The 25,322-nt window shown below is 36.2% G+C and overlaps 1 protein-coding gene across 1 annotated transcript; it reads right to left on the bottom strand.

Annotated features, from left to right (window-relative positions):
• Positions 1-16,109: 16,109 nt before the first annotated feature.
• LOC125220227 (putative F-box/LRR-repeat protein 23) lies at positions 16,110-17,142 on the bottom strand. Its single transcript, XM_048122391.1, has 2 exons — positions 16,763-17,142; positions 16,110-16,656 (listed from the first exon to the last, which is right to left on the bottom strand). Exons 1-2 carry the CDS (start codon positions 17,140-17,142, stop codon positions 16,110-16,112), a joined length of 927 nt encoding a protein of 308 aa, XP_047978348.1.
• Between the last annotated feature and the right edge of the window lie 8,180 nt (positions 17,143-25,322).

The raw sequence follows: 25,322 nt of genomic DNA, 5'->3' as shown, positions 1-25,322 counted from the left end.
TTAAAATTCAAAATTTGTGGAAGTAACTAATTTATTTTGTTTCCCTATAATTAAATAATTTATAATTCCATTGTAATCATTTTTAAAGAATCGTAATTGACATTTTTAACAATTATATTAAATTATAGAAATTTATAAGATTGCTATTTTAATTAAAAATATTATATTAAATTAAATATATATAATTTAAAAGCCATTAAAAGTATGATTAATTGGAGTGAGTGAGAGTTAAACGTGTGATTAGGTTTAAACTGATTTAGAATTCCAAACAAAAAATATTTTGCCTCACCTATAATCAGTGGCGGAGCCACATGGGAGCAAGGGGGTATTATTTAACAAATACCATGTTGGTCTGGTGGTCGAGTGCATGCCATTCCTACCATTTGGCCGGTGTTCGATTCCTCTCGGTGCAGCATTACTCATACAGGCGCAATTCTATTATATTATTATTATTTAATTTAATTTTATCCACTTAGCATCGGAGTTTTATTCTATTTTATCTCAATAATCTATTGCAATTTATTTTTAATCTCTATGCTGCTTTTTATTGTATTTTACTATAATCTGAAATACATTCTTGATGTGATATAAAATTTGAAAACTCAATTAGTCTATTTCCTTTTTAAAAGATTAGGTATATATTGCATTTTGTACATTTTTTAACTTTAATTATATTCTTAGTAGTCTAATAGGAGTATGAATTTGATTTTCTTTCTTTTTTCATTTTGACAATAGATTGTTTGTAGTATATTTTTATATTATCGAACACGGGGAAGACGAACACAAAGTGTCTATCCTCTACTAAGACTCAAATACTATCTGGAAAAACAAGTGGGTTTTGAAAACTTTTGGAAAACTAAAAACAATAGAAAGCATAGACCAACTAAAAGCGAATAAAACACGGAGAAAGACGATAGAGATAAGGGAATCCCAGGGATGTGTGTTCACAGTTATGGTTATACAAAATTCCAACTACAATACCCTAGCACAGTTATTACTTTGATAGAACGAGTCACCTAGCTTATGCTCATGCGATACAAACGTTGATTACAAGATTAGGGTTGTCAATCCTAACACGTAACTCCAAAAAGCTCCTAAGACCCTTGAAAAGTCCTCACTCTCAATTAACAGTGTCGTTTTAAGGGAAGCTAACTGTAGCGTCTACTAAGTGGATCTAACTCGCTAGAACTCTGTCACAGTTATGAAGCAAGTTATATTAAATCATACACAATTGTGTCACTCAATCATGCAGCATCAAAATTACTTAGGGAAGAAACAAAGTAAAAACAAAACGGATATTAAATAGAAAAAGGAATTTGTATAACCAAAGTCGTTACTAACACATCCCTAGAATCCTATGAGTTTAGTTACACATAAATGAATAAGCTAAAAACATAGATTGAAGGGAAGACAATTTGAACATAAAACTAAAGCAAATAAAACCCGTAGGTTGAATCCTTGTCGTTCTTGATGTTCTTGAAATCCTTCTCCAACTCCTTGCACCAATGAAGTACTCTAGGTCTTGATCTCTATGAAGTATTTTGCAAGTAGAAGTTCTCTCTTTTTGATGAAGCTTGAGGTCTTATTTATAGGGGAAAGCCATTCCTTGTTGTAGAAGGAAAAGATCTCCAAAATATGGTAAATCTGGGCGCAAATCTAGGGCTTCTCGGATTCGCCGCCTTTCTCCGGCGGGCCGCCGCACCTTGGCCGGCGGTCGCCGCGTTGGAGTCCAGAGAGTCTGTTCCCTCGGCGGCGGACCGCCGCACGTCTTCCGGCGGTCAAATAATGGCCTTAAAACAATGCAAAATCCGAGCGTATCAAGTAATAGAGTCACTTCGCCATAGAGTCATTTCCTTTTTTAGTAAAAGTCAACACATTTTTCCACACCTACTTTATTCTCTCTTACTTTTTTCTCTTCATCTCTCTACCTTTTCCATTTTCCACTTGGATCTCCCTTTAATTAACTCACCTAACACAATTTTTCTTAATCTCCGTGCCGAAAAGAAACGTCTCTATTTTTATGGAACGGAGGGAGGATTTGATATTGGTAAAATGACGGTTATATTAGTAGACATTTTTAAATATAATACGTGATGTTTTTAATATTTTTTAAATTGTCCCATTATTTGTTTTTGAAGAAAATTCTGTAAGGCCTAAAATGCAAAATCCATAATTTATTTACTTTCTATTAATTTCAATAAGAAAAATAAAAAATATTAGATTATGTTTTAGGGGTCCAGCATTCAAGTCTTGTAATGCTTTTTTCTTGTTCTTATTTTTTTTAAAAAAAATTTCGAGCATCAACTAGATATTAATGGTTAAAATAAAGCACAGGAACAAAAATAAACACCAAGTTGAACAAACAATATGAATAGTGACGTAAAAAAAAGGAATACAAATCACTTCTTATCGGATGAAAATAATATATAATTTCAACTAATAAATAAAAATATAACATAGTATAAATAAGGTAATTAAAATTTTAATCTCATAAATTGAGGCGGTTTTGATAAATGCATAGATTAAAATCTGACATGGATTAATAGAGAGAGGTGCATTATGACAACACCAATTTGTATGATAACCTTATAACTAAATCTGCACCATACAATTTAAAAATGTATGGTCTTTAAAAATGTATGGTCTAGATTTGATCTAAGCAAAACTATCATTCTATCAAATAAGAATATCATTTTTCGAATACAATAAGGGCAGAATTGACATAAAATGATAGTTTCAGTTGATAAAATGATACTTTTCCCTGATAAAATGATAGTCAGACGATAAAATGATAGTTTCGCTTGAAAAATGATAGTTTCATGATGCACTATTTTTTAGCACTATAAATACCTGCAAGTATACAGAATAGAAATAGTATAACCAAAGGTTAGTACCGGATATCGAACACGGGTAAGACGAACATAAAGTGTCTATCTTCTACTAAAACTCAATTACTATCTAGAGAACCGAAAGATTTTGGAAACTTTTGAAAACTAAAAATATTTGAAAGCAAATTACAACTAATTGCAAATAAATCACGGAGATAAAATATAGAGATAAGGGGAATTCCAGGGATGTGCGTTCACAGTTATGGTTATACAAATTCCAAACTAGCACAGTTATTACTTTGATAGGACGAGTCACCTAGCTTATGCTCATGCGATACAAACGTTGATTACAATATTAGGGTTGTCAATCCTAACACGTAACTCCAACAAGATCCTAAGACCCTTGAAAAGCCCTCACTCTCAATTAACGATTGTCGTTTTAATGGAAGCTAGCGCGTAGCGTCTACTAAGTGGACCTAACTCGTTAGAACTCTCTCACAGTTATGAAGCGAAGTTATATTAAATCATACATAATTGTGTCACTCAATCATGCGGCATCAGAGATTAACTTAGGGAAGAAACAAAGTAAAAACAAAACGGATATTAAATAGAAAACTGGAATTGTATAAACAAAGTCGTTACTAACACATCCCTAGAATCCTATGAGTTTAGTTACGCACGGAGGAATAAGCTAAACACATAAATTGAAGAGAAGACAATTTGAACATAATGAAGTACTCCAGCTCTTAATCTCTAGAAATTATTTTGCAAAAATAAGCTCTAATTTGATGAAGGTTGAGGTCCTATTTATAGGGGAAAGTCATTCCTCATTGTAGAATGAAAAGATCTTCAAAATATGGTAAATATTGGAGCAGAATCTAGGGCTCTCGGATTCGCCGCCTTTCTCCAGCGGGCCGCCGCACATTCTTCGGCGTTCGCCGCGTTGCAGTCCAGAGTCCCTGTCTCTTCGGCGGTGGGCCGTCGCACGTCCTCCGACGGTTGCCGGACGAGACTCCGTTTCAAGCACGAATTTCCGAGGCGGGCCGCTACACTTCACTGGCCGCCGGGCGCCAGCGGTCGTCGTACACCTTGCGGCGGTCGCCAGTCACCGTCTGAACTCCAGATTTCCAGACTTTGTGTCTTGACTTCTTTTTCGGCTCAAATATGCACATTTCTCACAAAACACGTCAAAATACCAAAATGTATAAAATATGCAATTATTGAACATGTAGAGTGACTTTGACATAAAAAACGGACCAAATAATTGCCTTAAAACTATGTTATCTGTTCCTATCCGAAAATTTAAATAAGATATCTCCTAAATGCCTTACAGCATCCACAATGGTGATAGGCCAGCCATAGGTTAGCCACAAACTCCTCCTGCCACATCATCAGCACTAAAATTCCTCCTGCCACATCATCAGGACAAGCAACTGGACAAGCAATAGGTTAGCCATAGGCTAACCACAACAATCAAAATTTAAAAAACAAATAAAACTTTACGGAACTAAACACAAAATACGTAATTAAATGTATGACACATATACGAAAAAATTCATTAATTTAAAAAATTTAAAAAAAGTACATTAATTAAAAAAAATTACATAATAAAAAAAAACCAAGCTTCCACACACCCAGCCCCCGCGCCCACTCTACTCCTCGTCGCCGTTGGCCGCCGTTCTCACCGCCACTCGGGACTCCTCAAATCTGCGGCGATCTCGAGCCTGCCTCTGAGCCCCCTCAACCGTGCCATGACGACATCCAAATCCGACCCGCATACTCTCCTGAGCATTGAGTGAAGAAACCTCTTCTCCACTAGGTCAGCTTGCCTCCCTCGATTCAGCCTAAGATCTTGTGCATCTCGAGCCCGCGTTTGCTGACGCTCGAAGTAGCCGAGTTCGGCATGGCGACTTGCCAGCAGTGGGGGATGCCGACCGGACCTCCTGGGACCCCTGGGCGACTCCCCTCGGTGACCGTTGCGCCTAGCTTTCTTGACCAACCGGGCGAGTGCGGCGAGTAAACGATGGAGTGGGACGAGAACTCCCACAGGCGTCCTTAGGGGAAATTCGTGGGGAGCACAGTTGCTGCGGCTTGTAAGCAACGTGCATAGTTCGATCGGCCGCTTCTTGGCCACCCAAAGCATGGCCACTGGCCTGGTAAGCTTCTCGAATCCATCAGCTCCACATAGCAACGCCAGTAGGTGAACTCCTTATAAGTCCCCGCCACGGGGGAAGGCTTTCTACGCTATCCTCACACGGCAGCCTCGTCGGCTTGGCCGACTTGGTCTCCATGCGTGAGGGCGCGTGGTGTACAAGCTCATAGACCGGGAGACCGCGGCCACTCGCGTGCCCGGTCCAAACCCTTCCTGCACTCCTCCCGGTGTATGGGCTTCCCACGCTGGGCAATTCCTGCAGTAGGCTGCATCACATTTTAGCCCACATGTTGATTACTCCTCCTGACAGTTCACAACGAGGGGGATCATCTGGAAACAGACACCCAAGCCTTGGCACAGTGCGACGTTGTCTTTCTCCGTCACCCACTTCCTCCGTGGCTGGCTTGTCTTCATCATCACGGCCGCGATAACTCTGCTGACCACCCAATTGCTCTTCCTCTTCTTCTTCTGCTGCGCCCCGGCCCCGCCCCTACTCCCCCCGGCTTAAATGGGAGTGTCCGCCTCCTCGAGATCTATCCCCAGCTCCTCTAAGGAGAAAGTCTCTACCCCAGTTGTACCGCGTCTCCGCTGGGGGTCGAAGTGTGCTAAGAAGCAATCAAAAAAATCAAGCATTGACGCGATAGACATTGTCCCCCCCGGCGTCCCCTGCATCATCAAGCTGCCCCCTCGGCCGCCACCTCGGCATCATCTGCGCGCATCATCTGCATCCCGGCTCTTCACCCGGGCATCATCTGCATCCCAGACTGCATCCCCGGTGACTCCTCGCCCCTGGCCGCCTCCCCGCGACATCATCCGAGATCCCCCCGTGATGCCATAGTGTGTCCCCGGCCGCCATCTCGGGCATCATCTCATACAAGGGTACATGTTGTGAGTACCCGCCGCCCATCGGGCTCCCATCCAGCTCTCCGCGCGGCACCGTGGGAGTTTGAGTCCCGCTCGTCAGCTGGAGTAGACTCGTTGTTGCTATCCATTTCGCGTTGTCGCTCTCTGTACAAAAATTAAGAGAGAGAGAAAACTCGCTAAAACAAGTGGTGCGAATGAAAATGACGTGAAAATCGCGTATATATAGTGTTTTGAAATTTAAATTAAAAAAAATGGTTGGTCGATCGCTCGCCGATCGACCGCCTGCAATGGCGGCCAGTCGATCGGCGAGCGGACCGGCCAGCGCCAGGAATCAGCTAGCCGGTTGCTCAGATTTTACAAATCTTATGAACAAAAATCAAAGTAATTCTACAAAAAAAATATGCAACAACACCTACTCATAGAGTGATAAATCAATTACTGGAGGTAATACCCCATTCAATTAAGAATCATTTTCCGCCATCGAAAAAACTCAGATCCTTGAAAAGCAAAAACTAAATCAGTCACAGAAATCAAAAATCCAAAAAAGCGTACCGAAACAGGTCGATCTAGAAGTTGCATGCAAATGGAGCAGTTGAACTGATCCCCCAAAATCCCCAAAACACCTCCAGCCTCCGTCTCCTCGCCCTCCGAGCAGCTCCTGGCGCCGCCTCGCCGCGCATGATGAGGAATCGGAGCAGTCGGGGCACTCCCAGTGCGCCGTGTCGGCTAGGGTTTGTGGTCGGGCGAGAGAGAGAGAGAGAGAGAGAGAGAGAGAGAGAGAGTTGTTTGGTTATTGGATTCTCAAATACTTATATTGAAGAGGAATTTGGGGCTTTGGCGCGGACTTGAAAACGAGATTCTTTTAAGGAAACTTTTTGAATTTTTTTCAATTTCTGTCAATTTCTGTAACACTCCGAAAATTCGAATCCTAATTTTAGAGCCGTAAAATTTTAATTGATGACGTGGGAGACGTGAATTAAATGGTGAATGAATTTATTGCATGAGTTATTATGACCAAGTTGTGTCTAGGGTTGCGTTGGAGTTTGAAAAGTCAAACTTGATGAGTATATGACGTGGCTTATGAAAATATTTGAATTAAAAGTAGAATTATGTGGTGATTTAATTGTTTAAGGGTGAGTGAGATTATTGGGATATTTCCATAAATACTATAACCACATTTTTCTTTTTGAAATTTTCGAACCCCTTGACCTTATTGGGGAGAAATCCTATTTTTTCCGGATTTAATTTAATTTTCTTGGGATATTTATCCAAATTAAATCCAAAAACCCAATTATTCTCTATTTCTTAATAAGAAAAATCGACACCCTATTGATTCTAGGTGATTTTCGAAAATCACCTATTGTTGTGGGAAGGAGGAATTATTTTTATTTGTTTAATTGATCCCTTATTGATTTCCTTCCATACCTAAAATTAAATATTCTAGCAAATCTTACCATACCTCAAGAGATCTTGGCATATCTTATTTTTTAGTTAATATTCAAAATTCATTCCTTATGAGAGAGCCATATTATGCGCCTATTCCCCTATATATTGGGAGAATTATTATTTTATTTTGCTCCGTGATATTTTATTCTACTCCGAAAAAATATACCAAACAAAATCTTGGCTAAATAAGTAGCCAAGATTTTTGAAAATTTCATATTCTCCAACCCTAGTTCACGCCATTTTTGTTTCTTCTTCTCTACTTCACAATATTTATTTTATTTAATTATGTAGAATCAAATCTTCCCAAATATTCTATTTAAATACCTAAAGATTTTATTTAACCCTATAAATAGGAGAGAAACCTAACCCTAGCCCCCAAAGAAATCGCCCCCACCCCCATTGCACACGCCTCCCTCCCTTTTTCCCTCTCTCTCAATTTTCTTCTAAAATCCTTCATCTTTTGAGAAGAGTTAGAGTTTGAGCCTCAAGATTTTTTGAAGAATCAAGTCTCTATTTCGTTTCTACCGTTCGTTTTGACAAGAAGAGGTACCTACATATTAATCTTCTTATTTCTAACCGATTAAATCGGTATTCTTGAACCCTCATGCATCTGGATTGAGTGAGAGTGGGATATGTGGGACATAGAAAATGTATGTGCGTGTGTATGCGTGTGTGCGTGTGTTGTTGTGACGTGTGATTGAGAGCACTAGAGCTTTAACGAGTGCAGTGCAGGTGCGGTATGATATCACGCGATCTAACAGGTCCAAAGGATTCGACTAGACTTCTAAGGCTAGAAAACCGTGGAACTATTAGAAAGGGGTCGTTGGATGCACTCTATTCCCTCAAAACCTCAACCCACTATACTACAACTAGCACAGGGAAGTAAAGGATCGATCCCACTAGGATGAAGGTGCTACGAAACTGCATTTGAGGATGTTTTGGAAAAAGGGGTTGGCTACTGCCACGCAAATTATGGGTTGAGTACTAAAACTACTGGGTCTGAGAGACTTAAACTACTTTACTCTACCTACTGGGTCCAAGAAACAAGAACGTACGGAACATGCATGACTTTAAGAAATGAAATATTTGAGAATAAAAAAAAACAACTGGAGTTAAGTAACTAGGCAGACTTTCCTAATTTAGACAAACAAAGGAGAAACAAGCAGTGGGGACCAATTTCCATAAACGACCAGGGTCTGGAAAAGCAGCTGAAAAGCGGAAGTACATGCAGAAAAGTAAAAGGTCTTGCAGAAAGGTGCTAACATAAAGCAGATCTGATTCTAACTACCACCAAACATCATCTTCTTTAGGAATCAAATGAGAATAACAGAGAAAACAGAGCATTTAACATCATGAAAACAGAGTAAACTTCGGATCCAAACTAAAAACGAGAAATTAAAGTCGCAACTAACAGACCTACGCTACTGGACCTGAGAATTAGAGAAACAGAACGTAAATAGCCATGATCATGCAGAAACGTAAACAGAAACACCAGATCCGCCAAACTCCAACTCAAATCCAACATAACTCAACAAATCCTAACAACTCCATACAAACATCCACAGCCTCCAGCAACCAATAAACAAATCTCAGCTCCGAATATTCCAACAATAATTCAACAACGCAAAATAAAAACAACCGAACAAGATCGACCGAACAAAATCCAACAAAAGCAAAGGTAAACTTCCATAAATGCAGAGATAGGTTCAAATCCAGTAGATCCAAGTCAACAACTAAGAGTTACGAAACTAAAACGAACGAGTACTTAAAACCGAAAACAAACTAAACAAAGCAAAATAAATATTGTTTCTTCGCCTTCACAAGGCGGTGTTACACAGCAGCAAATTAACGACGATGAACCACCACGGTAGCCGGAATCACCCCATCTCCAAGTGAGCAGAAAGTGAAAAATGAGAATTTTTAAAGTGTGGAACTAAGGAAAAAATGGAACTCTCTTCAAAAGTGAGCGAGGAGCCTTTTTATATAGGTGAGGCTCTGATCCCTAGGGCATCCCTCTGGTAATTTGACGCTTTTGCCCTTGAATAAGACTCTTGAAAAGGAATCTGCTCATGCTCCATTCTATTCCTGCCGCCAGCTTCTAATTCTCCCAGGTCCGGGCGACGACTTCTGATTTTCACTTCAATTCCATCTCTTTTGCATTTGCCTGGTCAGGTAACAGCAACTCCTGGGTCCGGCAGATTTACTACGCACCTGAACTTATATAACGCAGATTTTCTTCGCCCCAATTGCACAGATTTTTACCCTAAACCGATGCATGAAACGAGCCTTATCAGTGATTAACACTCATGTGTGACATAAGTTGATATTAGATCTAAGATTGTGAAGTGTGAAAACTTATGTGATGAATATGGCTTGGTTTGAATGATAAACGTAAATCTGGATTGGTGGGAAAAAGGGGAAGCGTTGAGACATGCATGATTTAGGAGTTGATGTTGAAACTGATTTGTGATACGTGCCTATGTGATTAAAAGGTGAAACCTCGGTTGCGAAGTCGAATAACGAAAGAGAGAAACGTACTTGAAATCTAAGCAGTCGAGGTGGACTTTATTCTTAAACTCTTTTATGTGCAAATTTATGAATGTGGAGAAATAAGGGTGGTTTAACTGTTATGTCATGCCTATGTTTGTTTTGTTATGATATTGTGCGCATGATGCCTAGTTTGTGAGTTCGCTTCATTGGGCCATAGGGCTATGGATATGTATAAACGAATTCGGGTCTGAGTAGGACCGCAAACTAGGGCTGGCAATTTTTGACACGACACGTTAACACGACACGAACCGGCACGAAATTAATGGGTTTTGGTCAAAGCTTATTGGGTTCGTATCTTATCGGGTCGACCCATTAAGGACACGAAAATTTCGTGTCGTGGTCGTTCGGGTTCGTGTTATCCGTTTACAATGCTCGTGTCGTGTTCGTGTTATCCGTTAACACATAATATTTTAATATTATTATTCTTATTAACACATAATATTTTAATATTATTATTTTTATTATTTTCATTTTTCAATACTTATTTTCGTGTCATTAATGGGTTCATGTCGTGTTCGTGTCGTGTTGACCCGAAACGGTTCGTGTCGTTAATGGGTCCGTGTCGTGTTTGTGTCCGAGGGTAGCGGGTCGTGTTCGTGTTCGTTTGAGGTTCTCTTTAACGGGTCGTGTTCGCAGTGCCATGTTATCGTGTTCGTGGCCGTTATCGTGGCCGACACGAGCACGACCCGACACGCACGCATTTGCCACCCTACCGCAACCCTACCAGCCGTACACGGGGTGGGATCGGGAGCCCTGCTAGTCGGGCCGTCTCATAAGCGGAAGTGTGGCCACACTTTCGTCGCACTATGGAAATGTTGTGATTGTGGAAATGATGAGAAAATGGGAGGTATTTGAATGGCCAGTCTATGAAAATATTTTTTGTGATACTCGATGATTTATTTTTATAATTGTAAAACTCGAGTTCACTATGGTAAGGGTGATAACTTATAAAATGTTTTGGCAACGAGTTCACTGAGTATTCCAAAATACTCAACCCTGCATGTGTTTTCCTTATGTGCAGGTTGAACGACGACGAGCGGTGGCATGTGTTGAGCACATTAATTAATTAAGATGGATGTTTTGAACTTCGAGTGTGATCGTGTTTTCATACATGGCTTCACTTTCTCTTGGTCGTTTCCGCTGAATTTTTGAAACACTTTAGTATCACTTGGTTATTTTGAACTTATTCCTTTTGAGTTAGGAGATTGAGACTTGCTGTGGTTTTATTGGATTTATGTCGAACCCTTAATTTTTTATCACAGCCTATGGTATCTACTTTTCATTTAATTTTCTAGGTTTAACCGTTGACTTATTATTGTTGGTAGTTCCTTTAATACCTTGGTTAAATCTCTTTAAATGAAACCGTAGTCTATGTTTTTATTTATTGCTTTTAAGTCCGTTTTGGTAGCAGTCGCCGTATTTATTATACCCTAGAAACCCGGACTGTTACAGTTGGTATCAGAGCCTCAGTTCTTTCCGCTCTGGACCCAAGAGTCTTTTCAAAATTTAAAATTTATCCTTGGCGTTTTCTAACTCGCCTTGCGCTTAACTGTCTTTTTGTCCATTAGTTAATACACGTGTCGGTATGATTATACATGTGTTGAATTATATGATCGAGTACAATCTATGACATTATGATATCATTTTTACGTCGAGACAACTAATATTTACAATGCTCTGTTTACATCAATAGCTATTAAAAAAATATTCTTACATGTGTGTGTCGTATGATCAAGTAAAACTTAGGTCATTTTGGTATCATGTTTATGTTAAGACAAATGATCCTCGCAATGCTCAATTTCACAATCAATAATTGTTAAAAAAAAATCTTTACGTGTTGCGTCTAGTCAAGTGTTGCCATCATTCTCGTGTGATCTTTGCTGTCACACTACTTGTGGTTGGTGTAATTCCTTTTGTCTTGCGTTTAACTGGCATTGTCCATTACTTAGTACACTGTGTTAAATTGCATGATTATCCACTATTTAATAGACATGTTGATATGTGTGCATCGTTTGGTCAAGTGTCGTCATCATTCGTATGAAATCTCAATTGTCGCACGCATGTCGTTGACGTCTTCACATTCACTTGCGTTTAGCCGACAATTGTATATTAATTAATAAATGTGTTGCTATATAAGATTATTCAGTACTTAATATACTTGTCGATGTATACAACATGTTATAATTCAATATTCTTATAAAAACTTTAAAGACATGAGATATCATATGTTCTTGTTGAACTCTTAGGATAAAATGTTGGACATGTTATAAAATCTATATTTGATTTGATTATCTTAGATATTTGAACTAAGAGGTACCTAGAATCGGTATTCGACAAGGTGCGTGACATTTCCTTAATTTCGGATATTATATTTGAATGTACAAATGTATAATTGAACTTGTCGAAGCTCACTTATTCCAACAAGGTTCCATGTAGAATATGCTATCAAATTCACCTCGTTGTTCATGTATCTGCGCATTTCGGGTAACCGACTCCAATTAGATAATTTTTGTAATGTAAACATGGCATGCATAATAATAATGATAATAATAAAATTACATTTTTCATATTGCTGATTTTAATTATTCATGTATTTAAGGTAATTTGTGTAATTGTTTAAGTAAGGTAAATTAAATTCTTAATCGATTTAGAATTTTGACATAGGAGAGAGAATAATGCGGAGTCATGAAATATTAGATCGGGAAAAAATGTATTTTAATCTAAAATTTCATGTAGGATATACTGCATGAATTAAAGTGGAAGTTTGAATCAATAATGGAATGTAGAAATGATGATTGAAGAATTTTTTATATTAAGAGGCAATTTTTCATTAAATGGTATATGCCGCATCAATTTGGATGGCAAATTGCATTAATTGCTACCAAATGTTTGTTAAATTTATTTTATAATAAAATAATTACTAAAGTTCAATATTTGATATCATTTAATATTTTCTTATCTGGAAGTTAGAAAATCAAATAAGGTTTCTTTTTAAGTTAATTTATTATTTTTCTATGTAAATTTTCTTATAACTTTTGAAGTTAACTAATATCCACCCAGTGCCATGCACAATTTACTTAATTTGTTGAAAACTAATTTTACATCATATTATCATTATATGAATTTGAAATATAATAATAAGAGATTGTGCAACATAAATGATATGATTAAATAAATCAAAAAATAAACAAACACACATAAATGGAATACAATATGATTGAATATCTACCGCAAACAGAACAATCACACTTTAAGATGTTACTATAATATTAAAATTATCCATACAACAATAGGTACAACACTATAGTCATAAGGCTAAATGGTTGACGATCTCCAACAATACTGTAAAATTTAAAATGCAGTAGAAAAATACCTTCAACAATATTACAATTTTTGAAGAAAAAATATCTATCTTTAGGTTTACAATAAAAAATATACCTAAAACACTTTTCAAATTTTGGTTTATCATATTCCGAGTCCAAATCAATTTATATTATCAAAATAGAAAAAGGATAGGAAGAGGAATTATAAAATACAGAAAACTTACAGAAAAACTTGAGGAAGAACAGCTGCGGTGTGAAAGATTAGGAATAATAACCTAATCTAATTCTACTAATATTTAATTAGTTTTTAATAATTCATGGGGTGGCCCATATTAATACAATAGTATTAAAAATGAATAGTTAAATTAATTTAATACTAATCTATAAATATAAAAAAGAGAGTTTTGGAGATATTTACAAAACTGTCATTATAAATATTATAAATATAATAAAATAAAGACTTCATAATTATAAATTATAGTAATTATATGTAACTTCCATGTAGTTGGTTTAGTGGAGTAGTGGAGCACATAAAATCTTCCTATAAGAAGTCGAAGAAGATAGAGAGACTCTAGAGGCGTGGAGGAAGAAGAGACTCAAAGGCGAACTTATTATTCGTTCTATGAGTTAAAGATGGCTGAAATTCAAGGGCATGGACCGAATAAGTTGGCCTTGATATTTAGCTAATGTAATTGGTAAGATTGTAGTAGTACTAATTAATTTGTAAAAATGCGTTTTACATTTTATTATTTTACATGTACTTAATTTCAAGGTTTAATAACGGCCTTAGTATAAATGAATCAAATCTCAGTTAATAATAGTAGTATTATACAATTATGCACCATTATTGTCAATATACTCATATTGTTGCATGATCGAATCTATTCCATTGTATCAAAAGTTATAAATATTAGATAATAATGTTGTGTAGTAGTAATATTTAATGCACAATAATAATGATGATAATTAATTTTTTTACTTCAATCAAATATGTAATATAAATTTAACCCATATTATTTTTATAAATTTCAATATTTAAATCATTTATGAATTTTTAAGGGTTTTTGGCTTTTTAAACCAAAACCTTTCCCCGAATTTCGGTTTTTCCCATGAATTATGAGATTTGTTTTTAAAACCACGAACTTTCATTTCGTTGGGATTTTCCCTCGGCGGGTCAACGACGAAACCCGGGTTGTCAACATGTCAATTTTAATCCTATTTGTCACTAAATTGATTACTTAGATCCTATTTGGCACAATAATACATACAGTCACAATTATTACATAACAAATGACAACTTTTGAATAAACAAGACACAACTTTAACATTTTGAATTATGCTATTCGGGTCGGAAATGTGCTATTCGGGCCGGGTTGGGAAAATCCTAACGAAATGAAAGTTCGTGGTATTAAAAACAAATCTCATAGTTCATGGGAAAAACCGAAATTCGGGGAAAGGTTTTGGTTTAAAAAGCCAAAAACCCAATTTTTAATTACAGTTAAGGTAGTGAAAAGGTTTTATTTATTTTTGTGATAATTATGAGAAGTAGAAATGAAAATGTTTTTGTAATAAATTGATGAGAGGTGAAAGTAAAAAGTTTTTTTGAAGATAAATTGATCATCAATTAAAAGTTTTGAAGTTAAATAGTGGTACTCCACTGCTAATCAAACGTTTAGTAATAATTTGGGGAAGTAGAAATGAAAAGGTTTTGGAGGTGAAAAGGTTTTTTTGGGTTCGCGTAAAAATAGAGAGAAGTGAAAAGGTTTTAGAAGAGGTGATGAAATGAAAAGATTTTATAAAGAGATCTTCATATATTTTGTAATATTAAATTCAATCTTTTAAAGTTACATTTTGGGATATTTACTGTTTTTAGAAATAATATATTATATACCTATTACTATATGTGCTTTTTGCAAGTAGTTTTATTAGGTTACATATTAGAGATGTTTTTCTTATATACTTTCTCTCCTAAAAATCTGAATTTTTGAAGACATAAATTTTAATACAAAGTTGATAAAGTAAGAAAGAGGAAAGAAAATATTTCACACACATTTAATCAAAATAAAATGATATATAGATATTATATATTTTATTTCACACACATTTTCAAATAGAACTACTAGAAAAAAGTTGATGAGTTATAATTTTTTTTATTGCTTACAGTTACATGTATTATTTTGTTAAATTCTTGATATAATTTTGCTATCTTTTGTCAAATGTATTATTGTATAATTTTATAATTTTAGATTCGTATATTAGTATAATGTTTCGTACTATTTCTTATAAATATTTCATAATTTGATATAATTATAATGAGCCGTGCATAGCACTGGAGTAATACTAGTATTAATAACACTACACGTACGTAATTGAAACAAAGTTAGTAAATCAAGTAGTACTGTGCTATTCTACTACTAAACGTACACAATTATTCTTAATACTACTACAGATACATAATTTTCATTTTTCAATAATTGTTTATTGGTTTAAAAATTGACAGAATCTTACTTTAAAAAAAATCTTATTACAATATATTATTTAATTTAATTTAAGTTATTGACAAATATATAGGTGTGTAATTTAGATCATGGGATTAGTGTGTAATTTAGATCAAATATATAGGTGTGATTGAAAAGTATAAAAAGTGAGTAAGTTTGTGAATATTCTTTTGAGAAATGATAAGAGTAAAATTATATTTAGGGTAACATTTACACTAAAATAGGTTTAAGTTTAGTATAACGGTGGAAATGCTCTTAGAACATTAATCTAAAAAGTAGAATCATAAGTGCTAGAAAATCAACTTTTAGACAATGGGAAGTAAATAGCTGGAAAAACAAACTCCAAATGTGAATAAAAATGACAATAGGGGTATTGGCCACAAAACAACTAGTCTGTTCTAACAGATTGGTTACATGGTTAACCTAATATCAACTCGGTTTGGTTCCACTAATTATATTCATAATGAATACTATCATTTTCTTCATCGCTATCACTGGAACTGTAGATATCATAATATGACGAATCACTGTCATAATCCCCATCTTGATAGCTGATAGAGGGTGGAGACACAGGACGGAGCCTCAGATCTTTTATTTGCTCGAAACATCTTTTGACTAAAGCACCTTGCATATCAAGACCTTTGCATCTCCCAAGATCAAGTGATTCGAGGTGGGGGCATCCATCCAGAATTGCTTCTAGTCCCCTATTTTCTATCCACTTTCCACAAGGTTGGAGATGATGCAGATTAGGCATGGTTTTCCCAATTGCTACGACATGCTCTGAAACGTCTAGATTCACAACCCAATGGTTTCTATATGTGAATGATTTCAACATTGGGCAAGAAATGCCAATGGTTTCCAAATCTGTGGGATTAGGGATTAGCATCACGCAGAGGTGCAACTCTTCCAATCGCGGGAGTTTCTTGATTGCCTCAGGCAAAACATACCCCATTATTTGAGACTCTGATAGTGTCAGGCATCGCAGCTGACTTGATCTGTCAAAAGATTAGAATATATATAAATTGCTAGGAGCTGATTTTGATATATACGAGAAAACAGAGAACCATGTGTGGTGCATGATAGGGAATACAAGACTTATACCGCTCGGTTGCGTAGTTTATCGACAAATCCACTGCTAAACCGGTCAGCTTTAGCTCGACCAATTTCCCCTGGCTAAGATCAACTGCGCAACGACAAATGTTCTTAAATTCTTTGAGCCCATACCGACGACAATGTTCATGATCCAAATCCATGATGCGCCACATGTTCGGATTCTTGCAGACTCTCCACCATGTGCTACACACTTCCTGCGCAGTCACCAGTATCTCTTCGGTGTGAAGCCTTTGCAAGATATTCGCCGTCAAATCATCTGGCAGTTCAGTCCACGACGGCAATGGTGGAAGCCGATGCAGGACTGATGAAGATGCAACTGTGGGAATTGAAGGTTCAGTTACGATTACGGTCTTTACTGTGCTCAACATTTTCGATTTTAATATACTGCTGGTGTTATGGTGTATCCGTTTCGGTTCATCTTTTCTTGACCTTTCGTATTCATGTTTTTAATTATAATCATAAAATCTAACATCTTAATAATGCTAGCTTCTCATGATCCTTCGAATTCTGTGATTAATAATGGTAGGTAGTACTATTAGACAACCTTCCTTTCATTTAATATATCAAGTACTCATAACTCCCATTAGCAATTCGATCGATTTTTATTTCAGCCCACAACTTCTATTATCTCATATCTCTACTATAACAGTTTCATTTTAATTATTATTTACTCTAAAAATATTTATCTTATTATCCCAATTAATTATTTAAGCAAATTAATGACCACTAAGTCAATGACAGAACTATTTGCATTAGTTTAAAACTAGATATGGTTTATTGACCCAAGTTGAGATTAATTAAGAGTAAAGGTAAAAAATGATCCTAAATATATAATCGAAATGCTAAGTTGGTCCAAACATTCATTTTTTGAAAATCAATTCGTAAACAAGTGAAATCACCGTTGGAGTGGTCTTTTTCTTACAGTTGCATTAAAAACTGATGGTCAACGCCCGATTAGTGATATTTTGACCCAATCAGTATACTAATTTAGTTGTACATAACTCACCCTCTTAAACATAATCCCCCACCTTCATCCCCGCCGACAGACCGCTGCCGCGCCAGCTCCCCAACAAGATCTTCAAACACCTTTCCCCCGCAAAGGTTTTTCCAAATTCTTCCCCATTGACAGGTTCAAATTTCCGCCATTACTCAAAGCAACGTCGAGAGCTCTATCTTCCCCATTGCGTGGCTGCGAAGCTTGGGTATGAATCCGGCCCTTTTCTGCAAACTACGTTGCTGGGAATGTGCACCACATGTGGGCTAATCTTGGAGAGGAAGGTGGGAAGGAATTGTGAAGAAAAACACTGATTAATTTGAAACATAGTGAAACATATTGTTTATAAGAATTAATTATACCCAACAAAAATGGACAACAGCTCCAAGTGCATGAAAAATAAGGAGAGAGTCATAAGCTGTACAATGCTACTAATAAAAAACAGAAAGGGGTTCATTGCTATCTCGCTACATACCAAGCAAAATGGGAGATACAATACAATGAAACCTCCAACAAAATCTCATTCAATATTCAAGACTAGAAATAGTAATAACCATCAAAATCTTCATAGCAAAACTAATAGGAGTAATATTCACCTTGTCACGACCTTTCGTATTCGTGTTTTTAATTATAATCATAAAATCTATGGTAGCTTCTCACGACCCTTCCATTCCTGTGATTAATAATGGTAGTACTACTAGGCAACCTTCATTTCATTTAATACATCAAGGGACTTGGATCTTCGGCTGTGGCAAAATGCACAGCAGGGGATGCTGTGTAGATCAAAGTCACTCATTTATGCATAAAAGAAAATAATCTAACTTAATAAAAATCGATGAAGGGATAAGATCTACACAGCATCCCCTACTGTGCATTTTGCCACAGCAGGGGATCCAATTCGCCTCCAACAAAATCTCATTACAACATTCAAGACTAGAAATAGTAATAACCATCAAAATCTTCACAACAAAACTAATAATATTCACCTTGAATATCATCACAACAAAAGTAACAATGAACAAATTCAGAATGACTACCATAGTTATCCAATCCATAAAACTGATAGAGCCACAAATTGAAGTTCAGAGGCTTCAGCTTAAATATATCTGCAGTTCAGCTGCGTCTAATTAATGATGGCTCGTGTCAATTGTCATGGATAACAAGTCACAAGATTAAAATAACTAGAATAGAAACTCTTTTATTTGCTCATTACATCTTTTGTATAGATCACTTGGTAGAAGACTAGAGCATTCCCCGAGATGAAGCAATTGAAGGTGGGGGCATCCATCGAGAATCGCTTCCAGTCCTTTATACTCCAACCAAATATATCCAGAAAGTCGGAGATGTCGCAAATTAGGCATGGTTTTTCCAATTGCTAAAGCTTGTTGTGAAAATCCGATATCCTGGTAACACCTAGAGTTTCTAGTCGTGATTAATCTATATTCGTCGTTTGAAATCCAACGGTTGGTGTATGTGAGTGATTTCAATAATGGGCAAGCCAAGCCAATGGTTTCAAAATCTTCTGCACTGATGCGAAGCTTCGTGATAAGGTGCAACTCTTCCAATTGTGGGAGTTTCATTAGTGCCTCAGTTACATCAGTCATTGTTGTATAATAGCTTTTGAGTGTAAGGCGTCGAAGCTGACTTGATCTGTAAGAAGAACAAATTAAAATACTGGGAACATGAAAATGAAATTAGACTAAAATTGACTAATATTCATTTTTTTGGCGATTTACATTAAAATATAAAATGTAAATAGTCATTTAAATCACTAAGTTTTGTCAAAATCTAGTGTATCTAATCCATCTTGAAATCTCAATCTAACTTTAAGATTAAGCTCATTGTGATTACACTTTGGATTATTTAGCTTCTTTGTGATTTAAATCTCAATCCATCTTGAAATCTCAATTCAAGTCAACAAAGATTCCACCTAAAATTTGATTAATGGGATAAACTAGAAAAATTGAAACTTGGTGATTTAATTAGCGGATTTCAAATTTTGTGGGATTTTGACCAAATATGGTGATTTAAATGACTATTTTTCCAAATATAAAATTAAATCACACAAAAAGGTAAAGCAAACACATCAGATGGAAAGAATTATTATATATTATGTACCGCTGAGCTATGTAGTTTAGGAAGCCATCCACTTTAAAACCGGCAAGCTTTAGCTCGACCAATTGTCCCTCGCTACGATCCATTGCAAAGCTGCAAATGTTCCAAAATCTGTCAGCGCCGCAACTGCAAATGCGCCCAAGTTTGCGGGGCCCGCAACAGCAAATGTTCCTGGCCGTGCAACTTTGATATGTCAAATTGATCACGCGCCACATGGCAGGATTTTTGCAGACTCTCCACCATGTACTGCACACTAGCTGCGCACCCATTACTATCTCTTCGGTGTCCAACCTTTGCAGGATATTCGCCGTCAAATCATCGGGCAGTTCGGTCCATGGCGGCGATGGTGGAGGCGCAGCTGTGGATGAACAGGCGGCCATGCTCAACATATTCGATTTTTAGGGTTCGGTGCATATATATGTATAGTGTTGTGAATGAATTGAGGGTTAATTAAATTAATTTAAACATTGGAAATTATTTGGTTATATAAATGAGATTAATTATTTATAAAGTTAAATTCGAACACAGCGGTAAATGCCAAGAACTAAAGCAATTAGGAACAAGTGGGATCGTTTTGGTCAATACAGTAATTTTTTGTGGGTATACATCTTTATCAGTGAAAATTAGAGCAAAAGAATATACAAAATCAATATTGAATCACCCAAATTAACATTATAAAATTCAATTTTACTGAACAAATAATAATCAATTTATTACTAATCACGATATTAATTAAATAGTCTCTGCCATTAACTTATTAATTAACTAGTAATTAATTAATCAATAATCGATTCTCTTTAAATTAAAAAAAAAAAAATGAGGAATCCTATAGTTAATAATCGATTCACTGCAAAAATCCAACGATGTGGCGCGTTATTCACTTGGATTGTCGAGATTGGGCTTACGAAAAATTCGCTAGCGTATGCTAATGCTATAGCATAGTGGATCGTAGCCATGGACAATTGGTCGACCTAAAGCTTCTCAGTTATGACCAAGATTATGGGTTTCTTAACTACGTCGCCAACCGGTATAATTCACGATTCTTTACTCTTTCTTGCTTGGCGATTGCTTTCTTTTTTTTGTGCTTTAATTTGTTCTAATAACACAAAACCGTCGAACTAGTAATTTATCTTCATGAATATTTAGTTTAAATCATCTTTGATGGAAATTAAGAAATTGATAGTTTGAGTGTAGAGAATAAAGATTGAAACATAATAAAGTTTTTCCTTAAATAAAGGAAATGGAATATGCAGAGGGTGCAATTAACTAGTAAGGATTTTTTGAATTAGCATAGGTCTTGCTAAACATTCTAATTTTGGATGAACTTTATAGATTACCTCTACTATTTGTCTTTTGACCGATCAAGTCAGCTCCGATGCCTTACACTCGCAGGATTTGAGAAAATTGAAATTGGTTTGACTGATGCAATAGAAAAACTCCCACAGTTGGAAAAGTTACACCTTATCAGAATGCCATCACTGAGTGTAGAGGAATTTGAAAGCATTGGCATGTCTTGCCCCATGTTGAAATCATTTACATATATAGATCATTGGCTTACGGATTACCCTATTGGGAAGATTTGGCACTGACCATGCTGTTGCAATTGGAGAAATCATGCCTAATCTGCACCATCTCGGACTTTGGGGGCAACCCATGACGAATGAAGGGCTGGAAGCGATTCTCGATGGCTGCCCCCATCTTGAATCCACTCGATCTCCGGAGATGCATTGGTCTTGATCTGGATGGAGCTCTGGGTAAAAGATGTTCTGACCGAATAAAACATCTGAGGCTTCCTTCTGACTACAGTGTTAGTGATTGGGTTATCAAATATCCTGCGATGAAGATAGTGATTGTCATTTGGCTTATTATAAGATTATAAAGAATATGTGTTTTTTATAACTTTTATGTCATGTTGGTGAACTATGATACTACTCCCTCCGTTCCTTCATAGTTGAGTCATTTTTCTATTTTAGGAAGTTTCTTCATAGTTGAGTCATATCCATATATATTAACTTATGAGTAAAGGTCAAAATTGGTCCTGAACATATACCTATTTTATCATTTTGGTCCTAAACTTTATCTTTTGGATTTTTTGGTCCTGAACATATGGAAATTTGATCATTTTGGTCCTTCGTCAACATTTCCGTTAATACTTAACGGTCAACCATTTTAATCACAATTTTGACAACTTAAGCAATTTTAATTATTTAATAACTCCTAAACATAATTTTAATTATTTTAAGAATATATCATTTAAAATAAAAAATTAAAGTTTTAAAAAAGAAGATAAAAGAGGAAGTCTGCAACATTTTCCCCTAAAAACGCGAGAGAGGACGGCGCCGGCGAGCTGCCTGTCTCCTTCTCCTTCTTCATTTTTCCCATTTCCTTCATTTATCTACCTTCTTCCCCTCTCTCCTTTCCCCATCCATCACTCTCTCCTCACAATGGATCCGCCTTCCATCGCATCCTCATCTCCAGTCTCTCCCTCCGATTCCCCCTAAATCCCCACCTCCCCCTCTCCTACTACTGCAAGCTCAAATTCAAACCCTTCCCCAACGAATTCGCCGACCTCTCCGTCCAATCCTCTGACTCCGACGCCGTCGACAGCAAAATCAACACCTGCTTCTCCCTCAGCAGGCTCGACCTCGAGAAATTGGCCGAGAAAAGCGGCGGATCCTCCTCCCTGAAGATCGAGATCCACCGCCGCGGCGCCGCCGGATGCGGCCTCCGCGGCGGCGGGAAGCTGGTCGGTTGCGTCGCGGTGCAGCTGGACCTGAGGGAGATTCTCGACAAGATGGGGAAGTGCATGATTCATAACGTATGAAAAATCGGTGCAAATGGGTGGCAAGAACAAAATGGGATTTACTTCACCACAGCCGCCGGAGACTTCATAAAGTATGAAAAATAAAAAAAAATGAATAAAATAATTAAAGTTATGATTAAGAGTTATTAAATAATTAAAAATTACTTAAGTTGGTCAAAATTGTGATTAAAATGGTTGACCGTTAAATATTAACGGAAATGTTGACGGAGGACCAAAATGATCAAATTTCCATATGTTCAGGATCAAAAAATCCAAAAGATAAAATTTAGGACCAAAATGATAAAATGAGCATATCTTCAGGACCAATTTTGACCTTTACTCTTAACTTATTTCTCTTTCTTACTTTATTCTCTCTTACTTTATTCTCTCTACTTTATTCACTTTTTACTTTATTCTCTCTACCTTTTTCTCTTTCTTACTTTTTTATCTATTTATTTAACACACTCAATATTCATTTCTTAAACTCCGTGCCGAAAAGTTCCGCCTCAACTATGAGGGAACGGAGGGAGTACTTACTACTTTGTTTTTTTAAATGCTTTATTTGGCAGCATATTTTATTCTAAATCCTTCTCCTTCTAATTCCTTTGTTTGGATCTCGATTGAGTTTCTTGGCATTTAAATTCACAAAAATTGTTAAAATTAGTGACATTATGATACGGGGCCGTTTTACCCGTATTGTCTCTTTATAATACTTCAAATTTCCTATGTATCAATAGTAACACTTTAGACTTAGTCTACCGTTGGAAATGCAGTTAAATTTGTTGGGCGTGTCGTAATTTTGACAATCCAGATTAATAACGCGCCAAATGGCGGGATTCTTGCACACTCTCCAACGTGTAGCACACACGTACTGCGCCCTCAACAAAATATCTGCAACACCCAATCTTAGCAGGATATTCGCCCTCAAATCATCCGGCAGATCGATCCATGGTGGCGATAATGGAAGCGTAGGTGCGGCTGAGGATCATGAAGAGGCAGCCAACGTCGGAATTGGAAGTTCAGTTTGGATCATCGATTCTGATTTCGTTCTCTTGCTCAACATCTTGAATATGTAGGGGTTAGGTGAATTCCTAGCTAGGTATATCATGGTTATGGATATATAATCAAATAATAACTACAATTAGGTAATAACAACTATTACTACAAATTAATAACCATTAGATTTGAAGATACAATGGTCTATAATTAAGCCTAATTTTAAAATTTAATAAATTAATGGAAAAAGGTAATTTTGTTAATTCTTAATTAGTAGATCTCATAAATTTCTCATTCTTTCAATATTATTCTATTTAAATGATAGCAGATTCTATATAATTTTGATGTATATTTATTGATATTAGGAAGGGTTATGTTAGGTTGACAATCATCTTAAATTGATAACTGACAATTATGTCAACAACCTAATGTCAACACGAAGACATTGAATGTCAATTCAAAGTGTGACTCTTAATCGGGGATGGAGGGAGTATCAATTTAAGATAATTATCAACTGATCATATCCTTAAGTAGATATATTCGTATTATTCTTTTAATTAATTGATTACTTTATTTTACTTTTAGTATGCAAACCCCAAATTCCATCAACTTTTTACACTCACAATCTAATACTCCCCTGCCCTATTAAAAATGAAACGTTTTCTTTTTTGGATTGTTCCATTAAAAATGAAACGTTTCCTAAAATGGAAACATCTCTATCTCTACTCTTTCATTTCTATCTCTACTTTTTCATCTCTATTCATTAACTCACAAAATAACATTACGTAAAAATCGTGCCAATTCCTAAATGTTGCATATTTAATGGGACGGAGGGAGTATAAAACTAATACTTTAAACGGGTCACACATTCCACTCACTTTCTTCTTTTACTTTATTCACAAATCAAATAAATTCTTAGAAACTCATGCGAGTCGGGTCTTTAAATATCTAAGCATGATTGTATTGATAAGCGTGTACATATATATCGAAGAAAGATTCAAGATTGTGTTAATTAAGTGTGTACATACCAAATATGGATACATAGTCACATTATAAGTCGAACACATGCAATAGTGTATTGATTCATTTTTATGATTTATCGTGCTGATATTTTACTCTATATGAATATAACCAATATTGTCTAAAACATATCGGTAGATTGATTAATAATTACTCCCTCAGTCTGCCATTAGAAGTCCCGTTACTTTTGAACACTCATTTTATAAAAATGATACTACCTCTGTCCCTGAAAATTTGATACTGAGAGAATATGTTGAGATAAGAGTCTTCTCGAACTCCCAATGGCTGACGGAGGGAGTATAATTTTATCGGGTCAAAATTTTATATCCTTAGCTTCGGGTTTCAGGTAGTATTACTAGCAACGAATATAATGGTTTCAAAATCTTTGGGATTCAACACAGCCGACATCATGTTAAGATGCAACTATAAAATTACTAGTAGTATTTTGTATAAGGCTGTTAGTGCCACTGATTGACAAAATTAGTGAATTTAAAAGCCAAGGAACTCAATGTAGATCCAAACAAAGAATGAAGACAGATAGAATAGAATATGCTGCCAAATATAGCATTTAAAAAAACATAGTAGCGTCATAGTTCACCAATAATAAGCACAGATCACAA

This window comes from Salvia hispanica, chromosome 4, assembly GCF_023119035.1.
Source record: "Salvia hispanica cultivar TCC Black 2014 chromosome 4, UniMelb_Shisp_WGS_1.0, whole genome shotgun sequence".
NCBI classification, from domain to species: Eukaryota; Viridiplantae; Streptophyta; class Magnoliopsida; order Lamiales; family Lamiaceae; genus Salvia; species Salvia hispanica.
Note: the sequence above shows the minus strand (reverse complement) of the source record. Positions and strands in the feature narration are given on the sequence as shown.